Source organism: Olea europaea, unplaced genomic scaffold (genome assembly GCF_002742605.1).
Source record: "Olea europaea var. sylvestris unplaced genomic scaffold, O_europaea_v1 scaffold2712, whole genome shotgun sequence".
Lineage (NCBI taxonomy): Eukaryota > Viridiplantae > Streptophyta > Magnoliopsida > Lamiales > Oleaceae > Olea > Olea europaea.
The window spans coordinates 86,716-95,991 of NW_019245527.1; the positions used below are offsets into that span (position 1 = coordinate 86,716).

General features: G+C 35.7%; 1 protein-coding gene across 5 annotated transcripts; it reads left to right on the plus strand.

Annotated features, from left to right (window-relative positions):
• Positions 1-570: 570 nt before the first annotated feature.
• On the plus strand, positions 571-8,691 carry LOC111383542. 5 transcript variants are annotated; one of them, XM_023007651.1, is made up of 8 exons: positions 571-751; positions 2,161-2,370; positions 4,396-4,494; positions 4,606-5,133; positions 5,768-5,829; positions 5,907-6,214; positions 6,325-6,569; positions 7,349-8,691. In XM_023007651.1, exons 1-8 carry the CDS (start codon positions 728-730, stop codon positions 8,528-8,530), a joined length of 2,658 nt encoding a protein of 885 aa, XP_022863419.1. In that variant the 5' UTR covers positions 571-727; the 3' UTR covers positions 8,531-8,691. The 5 variants fall into 5 exon arrangements, with proteins under 5 accessions (XP_022863419.1, XP_022863422.1, XP_022863421.1 ...); XM_023007654.1 differs by having other exon boundaries at positions 573-751; positions 2,099-2,370; XM_023007653.1 differs by having other exon boundaries at positions 750-875; positions 2,099-2,370.
• The last annotated feature ends 585 nt before the right edge of the window (positions 8,692-9,276 follow it).

A 9,276-nucleotide genomic window follows, 5' to 3' on the forward strand; every position in this document is an offset into this window, starting at 1 on the left:
TTATGGAAGATTGTTTGGTTGAAAATAGGAGAGAGAAAAATAAAATGTAATGTAATGTATTGTAATGAAAATCAAACAAGGGCTAAATTTGAAAGAAAAAAAGAAGAAAAGATATTTTAAATTAAATTTCATTATTCTCTGTCTTATTTTTATAAAAAAAAAATTCCTTTCTCAATTATTTATTTTTAAATAAAAATACTATGCCACGTATTTTAATTTAAAAAAATGAGGCCAAAAGGGTGAAATCCAAGACATGATTTTTTCTGCGTTACCCAGACGACAGCTTTGCATTGCTTTGCAGTACAGTCCTGCATTCGGTTCACATGTGCACTACATGGTCCAAACTTGTGCGAAAATCGAAGCAAAAGAAAAAAATTCCTTTCTCAATTATTTATTTTTAAATAAAAATACTATGCCACGTATTTTAATTTAAAAAAATGAGGCCAAAAGGGTGATATATAATCAAAAATCCAAGACATGGTTTTTTCTGCGTTACCCAGACGACAGCTTTGCATTGCTTTGCAGTACAGTCCTGCATTCGGTTCACATGTGCACTACATGGTCCAAACTTGTGCGAAAATCGAAGCAAAAGAACACCTTGTGGAGCCCACTATCCAAATGTATGCCGGATTACGACGTGACACTACAATGAATACGCACACACCCGGGCGCCTTTCCTTTCGTTCTATGCATAAATTGCATCAGTCGAGTCTTTTTCCCACTTTCGATGCATATTCAAAGTCTGTATCCTGTATGTCTCTCTTTTCTCTCTCTCATGACTCTAATCTAGAATATACACAGTACTTTCTCCTTTGTAAACGCTCCATTTTGTGTAGCTGTATATTTTTCTCGTTATTGTGTTTGGTAAACTTAAGGTATGAATTTGCCTCTTTTTGATATGGGTTTTTTCTGTTACTGTTTTTTCTCCATTTTATCCTTATGGGCTTAGGATTATGAAGTTTCTTCTGTATATTTTGTTATGTATTTCTTTCTCTCTCATGTCTATCTTTACAGTACTTTCTACTCTAATGTTTTTCTTCTTTCTATACGTTTGTGTATTGCTCTATATTTACATTTAATTGTTGTTTGGTAAAATTAAGGTATGAATTTGCTCTTGTTATTTTTTTTCTTCATTTTTTTCTTTATGGGTTAATGATTATGTTGATGAATTGTGTTTCTTGTGCATGGATTTTCTATTATGTGCATTACTTGTTTAAGACGTGTTATGGTATTGAATAATTATAGGGTTCTTGTAACGTTTATGCTTAAAGGAATCTCTTCTCTTTCATTTTCTCTAGAAAAATACACTGTTAAATTCACTCCTTAATTGTAGGTTTTTTTCGAGTTTGTCGTGTCTTTTTCTATTTTCAATATGGGTTCATGCATATGACGAAGAATTTTGGTTTCCTATATTGTAGGCTTTTTATTTTGTGAAGTGCTTGTACTTAAGATATGTGTTCTGGTTGTGAATAAATTTGGGCTTTTTTATAATGTTATTATTTCCGATTAATGATATTTCTTTGAAATGCAAAGGGAAATAATTTCTTGACCAAATTGTTGGAGTTCGATAGACAAATGCTCTATGAATTTTGTACGGGGAGGTTTTGTAATGACCCGAGCCTCAATGCCAAGACGTTATATCATATGTATTGTCCCTTATGAGAGAATCTCTGCCCATCTCGTCATTCGGGGATTTCTATTACTTACTCATGACTTAAACCCAAAACCTCTACATATGAGAAACTTAAGTTAAATTTTGGTACTAATTGGTAGGCTAGGATCGTTATAGGCGTTGCTAATTTTCTGTAAGCTTCCATGGTTTCTCCCTGAAAACAGGGAAAACTGGCAGTAATTAACTTTGAAGTCGCTTTTTACCTTGGTTTGCAAATTTATTGATTTTGTAGACCATCTTGTAGCGGAGCCATGTTTGCAATAAGAATGAAATATTATGCGTTGTTGCAATGTTCTGAAATAGACCTCAGTATTTTGTGAGTTATAGTTCTTGCGCATTAGATTTTGTTTTCTTAAGCAGTTTTGCATCTTGTTATACGGAAACTTCTGCTGTTATAAAAACCTTTTTTTTTTGGGGTACTTGCAGCCATTAATATACCTTCAATGCGAAACAGAATGTCTGAGAAATTTGTTGATGCTTATTTATAGAGAGTCGAAGCCTCCAGAATATATATGATGAGCAGAGTGGTTTTAACTTACAAGCGAAGGAGGCCACCCTCTAGGTTTGATGTTTCTCATCAAAATGCGTGTTTTGAGACACAGGAGGAATGCCGAGAGTCCAAAGCGTCTACTACTTTGGACAAGTATGAAAAGCCAAGTGGAGAAAATAGATTGGAGAACCAGAACAAAGAATCTGGGGTGAGATGCCAAATGAATTTTTATCGTATTTTATAAAGTACTGCAAACTTATCACGTATTTTAGAAATATGGTTTTCTAGCACAAGCATGCTGCATGTGGTTTTACTTAATACTATAGTTATTGAATATCACTCAAGAGAAATTGAATCCTGGAACTTGGAAATTATTACTGATAAACTTGCTGATGAAACCCTCCCTTTAATTTTTATTGACTTCCCTGATGAACTATGGAATACTGTGCATTGGATATATGTTTAACTTTTGTCACAACCGAAATGGATTAGAACTAACTTTGTTGTTTCTTCTCTGTTCTCGTTAAGTTACTGAACTTTCTTGCTTGCTTGGGCCTTTTCTGTTCGCCAGGCCCAACAAATAATTTCATCTATAAGTTGCATTGATTCGATAATAGCTCTATGATATGTCCATGGTACTTTGGTCCTGACTCCCTTAGATTGGAATAAAGGATTGTGAAAGCCAAAAGTGAATGAATAATTTAGCCCTTATGCTGTCTTGAGTTATGATTGTTTGTGTCAAGTGTGCTTTGACAACTTTGAACCGCACAAATGTGGTATTTGTTTAATAGTTTTAGCAGTTGCTTTCATTTCATGATGACAAAATTATTCAAAAGCTGAGTTCCACCTGTCGTGTGACCTCAATATCTTAAATGGCGTCCTTTCCAGTCTTGTCAGTGTGATATTTTGCCAAATTGGAAGTGTCAACCACTACAACCAATCATATCTTTCACAAACTACTTTTTAAGTGGAATGGACCTTACATTTTTCACATTGAAGGAAACCCTTATAAATAATGGAGTGATTGCTTAATCTGTATCTTAGACCCAGCTCTTAAAAAATATCTGCCTGTTGATGGTAGGAGCGAGAATGTTAAGCCTATAATCCCATCTATGCATTAAATCTTTCTGTCATGAGTTTGGATGGACCCACAATTAGTATTCTTGAGCATGAACCGCCACCCTCCCCACGCCAACACAATGCCCACAAGAGAAAAGGGGCAATTTGAAAGGCTAGGGGTGGGCATCGGTTGGATTGGGTCGGTTGTTTCCCAACCCAACATAGTCGATTTGATCTAAAATCAAACCAAACCAATCCAATCCAATCCAATCCAATTAATGGTTTAAACCCAACCCAACCCAAGCCGATCAATTGTGGGTCGATTTTGGTTGGGTTGGTCGGTTTGAGCTTTGGCCCAATTAACTTTAATCCGATTATTTTTTGTTGAATTTGGATAAATTTTTAAAGTTTGAAAATATTTGAAAACTTCTATTTTTCAAATATCTATATAAGGAATTCTTTATGAAAAATAATGTATAAATAAGTTTAAAATTTATGGAGCATTTTCTTTTTTACAATTTTTTGAGATTTATTCATTTCATAATCATGTTTCTAATTTTTACTTTACTATCAAATAACATTTCATTTGTACAAAGTGTTCGTGTGAATTAATATATGTAAATAAAACGGATGATCAAATTAAGTCCTCATATCTATACTATTGTGTTTATTTAGGTTTTTTATATTTTTTTTCATTTTAGATATTAATTTTTTTAATTCATCGGGTTGGGTTGGGTTTTAAATCATAACCCGAGACACAACTCAACCCAATCTCAAATTTAATTTTTCAACCCGATCCAACCCAACCCAATTTAACTTAAAAACCCAACCCAAACCGATCGGTTTGGTTTGGATTGGGTTTTGCCCAACCCTATTTGAGATCATGGCCCCTCCTAAATGTAGCAGATAATTCTATAACCTCTGAGACATGTTTATTTCAACCAAAGAAATTTTCTTATAAGGCACAAAACTAGGCTGACAAATTGCATGAACTCTCCCATTATTTTCATGGTTATGATGATTCAGGGAGCAGTCAGTGCTGCTTTTCTCAGCTTTTTGAATATATCTCATACTTTTTGTTGAAATTACCTGGATTCATCTAATTTTCCATGCCCTGTTCTTAATCTGATATTTTTTACTATATTGAGTAGGCATAATTTTGACCTTTTTGCAGATGTGCCATGAATACTTTAGAGACAAAGTTGGTGACAGTATGTTTCAGTGTCAAAGCTGCTATCGGCAGTATCGTGTTGAATGTCTTAATCCTCAAAAGGTATCTCACTCTTTCTTTTCTTTATATATTTAGGTACACTGAAATTGTGATTGTTGAGGAAATCTTTTCTTGAGAATTATTGAAATTGTATACATGACCTTTTAATTAAAGCATGCTTCAAAAGAGAAAAGGCTTTGCTCTGGTTGTATCAAGGAAGAGTATTCCTCAAGCAGACTGGAGGGCGAGACCCTTTCTGTAGAATCTGATGTGACACAAACAAGATTTCATTCAAAAAATGTACTTTTGGAAGGAAGTCCCCCCAAAAAATGCAGCCATGAGAGTAAGGATGCAGCTATTTCAGAAAAATTAACTTTGGAAGAATTGAACTTAGCTAGTAAAGATAAATGCAGTAGCATATGCAACAATTCAACCGCAAAACGGAAGTTTTCCTCAACACTAATTACATTTCATCGAAGACCCAAGCAGAACAAGGATACCACTGGGCCAAATACAAAATCCAACATAAAAGTTGGAAAGGGTTCTTCATCGGCAACAGAGGGATGTATGTTTGCATCTGCTGTCTCCACCTGTAAATTTGAAACACCATCGGCTAAAAGCTGTTCAAATGATCATTCGGAGGATCTGAAGAATGGGAAGGATATACAACGGAGGAATTCCTTTGTTAGGAATGAAGAAGAAGTATGTCATCTTTTCTGAAGCAGCTTTTTTTTTTACATCAATTATTTTTGCATATCATAAGAAGCTAAAATAACTAATTATTGAAAGAAATGGAACATTTTTCATTTCCCATGAAGCTGGGACAAGTATTATTGGTATTTTCATGCCACCGTAAGATAAAAAGATACTAATAGTAAGATAATTACTCTTAGAAGAAATTCTTCCGAAGCCATTTTCTTAAATATTCTCTATTTGTAAGATCTGCATTCAAAAGATAATTAATGTTCTGCATATAATTGTAGTGCTAATAATATAAATATGAGCGCTTTCTTTAATTATTTAAAAATGTAAAATGAAAATTCTTATTTTAGTAAAAGGAAAAAGAAAGATCGGTTGTGAAAAAGAGTGCTGGCTTGGTTATTAGGTTCGAGTGGGAAAAGATTACAATTTTGCTGCTTAAAATTGCGATAAGAAGTCCACAAGTTGGGCATTAGTTATTTTTCTTGATTTTGAAGTTAATACCAACCATTCATATTTCTGTTCAGCACCATAATTGGAACAAATATACATAGACGCCTACATTTCCTCTAATGAGGTGACCCAGTCATGGAGTTTGCTCTATGTGACAGCTAATCAATTTCTGATTCTATTACAGGTATATAGTCGAGAAACTGATTTTAAGACTGAGCTTGCTGCATCAGCACCAAAGACTGAGATGTAACCTTCTTTCATATCTGTATAGTTAATAATTAACTGTTTGGTTATATAATTTGATTCTTGAATATTTATAACAGTGGCATCCAAGCGGACGAGCAATTGAAGTCTCTGCATAAAACAGCCAATGGCACCTCATCTACTATTGTTCAACTTAGTTCGGATTCTCTTAAGTCGACTTCTTTTCATAGTTACATCGCCAGGGATGTTCAAGAAAATCATCACATAAATCCATCAAGAAACTTATCAGATGCTCCCACTGAAGATTTGGAGCACAAGATTGTTCAAAGTTTATCAAATGAAGATTTGAACACCACGGAATTGCCAGATGAATTGTCAGGGATTAAATGTTCTCAAGCATCTCGGGACCTATCCGTTGCTGCACCTGGTAAGGACAGGACTCTGTGTAGATCTGTCCCTAGTTCAAATGTTTTTACAATTTCATGCAGTTATTTTTGCAAAGCATCTGCGCGTATTAATTTTTCTATGATAGTACAGCTCGTGATATTGACTGCAATGTAGCACTGGACTCTGGTTCTGATGAACCTTGTTTTCATAAGGTGTTTCCTCAAAGCAAAAATTTAGAACTTCTCAATGGGAAAATTAAGGAGAATATGTTGACTCACGAAGCAAGGATAATAGAAAGTGGTGGTTCTCTGGTGAAAGTCGTGGACAAAAGCAATGATTCTGTAAATCATCCTCCACAGTTCAGGGACATCGCATCAAAAAATAATTATCTTCAGGTAACTTGCACAATTGGAGTCTGTAGCATTATTATTCAACGCTATTTTGCATCGCTGGTGCTAAAGCACCAATCTAAGTTGCTATATGTTATAGGTTTGATTAAATTAGTCATGTGACTTTGCATTTAAATGAATATGTCATTTAATGCCATAAAATGTCACTTAGGCTGGTGCTTAACATCGATGGTGATGAATGGCATTATTCTTATATTTATTAGTGATAATTGGTGCTTTTTAGTGATATTAGCCCGTGTTCATCTTATGTTTACAAACATTCAAGTCATTTTTTATCCACACATTTCGAGGGATCCACAAGCACTATCTATTTATTCACCGCCCATTTCAATCTATTTATAATTTAAATTGTTCATGAACACTTCCCAAACACATGCTTTAACGTCTGATATATTTGTTAGTTATAAACCATATGTAAAACTTGCTATGTTGGTCCACAACCTATCTTTTTGGGCGGCATCGTCCTTCAGCTTTTAGTTTTGTAATTGGTCCCCAATTAAGGGTCTCGTCAATTTGGCTGTTTAAATGTCAACTTTTTACTGGAAAGACGGTTGTGCCCTTGGTTGAAGTAATAGATAGAACACAGTAAGGGTACAATCGTTTTTTGGATAAAATATTGACTTTGTTAACGGTCAAAGGGAAGGAATCTGTCTGGTAGGGACCAATGACTGCAAAACTCAGCGATTGGAGATAACACTGCCAAAAAAGTAAGTTGGTGACCGTGTTGCAATTTTCATTGCATTTCAATAAGGAATTTGTTGCAGTTGTTCCCTGAGAATAGAAGCCATGACTTGTTACCATCAGCAAACACACAGCACAAGGCCGTTGCTCTTGTGGGATCGGAAGAAAGCCTGAGCCAGCTCAAATCCCCCGCTATTACAAGATCTTCGCTCTTTCTTGGTTTATCCCTGCCAATGGAGCCAACAGTTGCTTTCAATCCCATGTATCAGTGGCCCAATGTTAACATCCAACCTCATGAAACCTTTCACGATTTAGCACTGCAACCTTGTTTAGATCAAACGTCGCCATTCTTAAGACATAAGATGATGCTCGATAACATTTTAAGGAGAGCAAGAGGGGCAAAGGGGAACAGAGGTAGCTTTTCCAACAGGTTTGAATCTCCGACCACCTGGTCAGAAGAGGAGCTAGATTGTCTGTGGATCGGAGTGAGAAGACACGGAAGAGGTAATTGGGACGCGATGTTGAAGGATCCGAGACTGCGTTTCTTTCCCTGGAGGACGCCGAAGGACTTGGCTGAGAGGTGGGATGAAGATCAATCCAAACTTGTGTATGGCATGCCCTTTTCCCAATCGAAATATGCCAGTACCCCGGATGATTTGTCATACAGTATGAAGCACTTTTCATATCCTAAAATAAAACATCCATCCGATGATGTCCAGCTTTCACTTGGAGATGTACCTTCCAGGTATGAGGATAGTGTTGAGAAAATATCATCAATGGATTTCATCCATATTCAACATAATGGGCTACTTCAGAAACCAGTTACAGACTCGAGGACCTTTCTGTCCTATAGTTATGCAGTAGCAGGTGCTGAATCTTCGTTGCATATGGGTCCCATGACGAGCATGGCTGTGAAAGATTATAGTTTACCGCCATGGCTAAGAGAAGCAGTTGCCATCCCTCCAAGGCCACCTGACACAGTCCCAACTTCGTTTGATTCGTCTACTTCTCATCCCGGAATGCAGTTGTTTAGACAGCCATATTTCGACTCTAATCTCTGTCATCAACAAGCAAGGAACAGGTTGAATAACAAGCACATCTCAGGTAAATCTGAGCTACAAACAGGTGGTAGATCTCATTTAACCAATTTACCACTGATTACAAGATGTGGGAAGACGAAACCATCCGATAATAACCAAGAGGATTTGATCGTCATCCACAGTGATGCCTCGTCCGAAGAGACGATATCTGACGATCATTGTTAGGCCTAACTGCAAGCAAAATTTCTTGTTGATCTTTAGTTGAGTTTTGGAACTGTAAAAGGATAGATGTAAGTTGTGATGAATTTTCTGTATACGTAGTTATACTTTATGTAGTGTTCTTGCTTTGATGATTTCAATTCCTACTGTTATCTAATTTTTTTAGAGCATGTTTGTCTAAGCTTAAAATTTTTACTAAGAACTTATTTATAAGTAAATTTTGCTTCTAAACATCTTTGGATATAGTACTCTCTATTCTTTGTAAGAAAAAAGGTTACTTTGACGGTAAGTCTTTTTTTCTAGTGCCTAAAATACCCTTTACTCCTTTTCAACTTGGTCCCATTTAAATATTTTTTCATTACGTTCCGACTTATGAATGATTATTTTCCAACTCGTAGTTAAAATTTTCTCTGTGACTTCAAATTTTTTGGTGCTGGTAAGTTTTGAACAAGCTCTCTGTCATATTTACTATAGCATAAATGATTATTCTATGTGTATACCTCATAGTGTACACAATAAATTACACCTCCTCACATGAGGGAAGGGGTTTTCAAGAATATTTTGGGGGGGGGGGGGGGGGGGGGAGGGGGTTCACGAATATTTTATTGTATGTGAGTCTCCTTCATGTGAGGGGGTGTAATGTAATGCTTTGTATATATCATTGTGTACACATAGCACTTTCCTAGCATAAAACATGCGTACCTCATTAATACTCAAAATTTTTGTGCATTGTGGCTTATTTGTTGTGTATA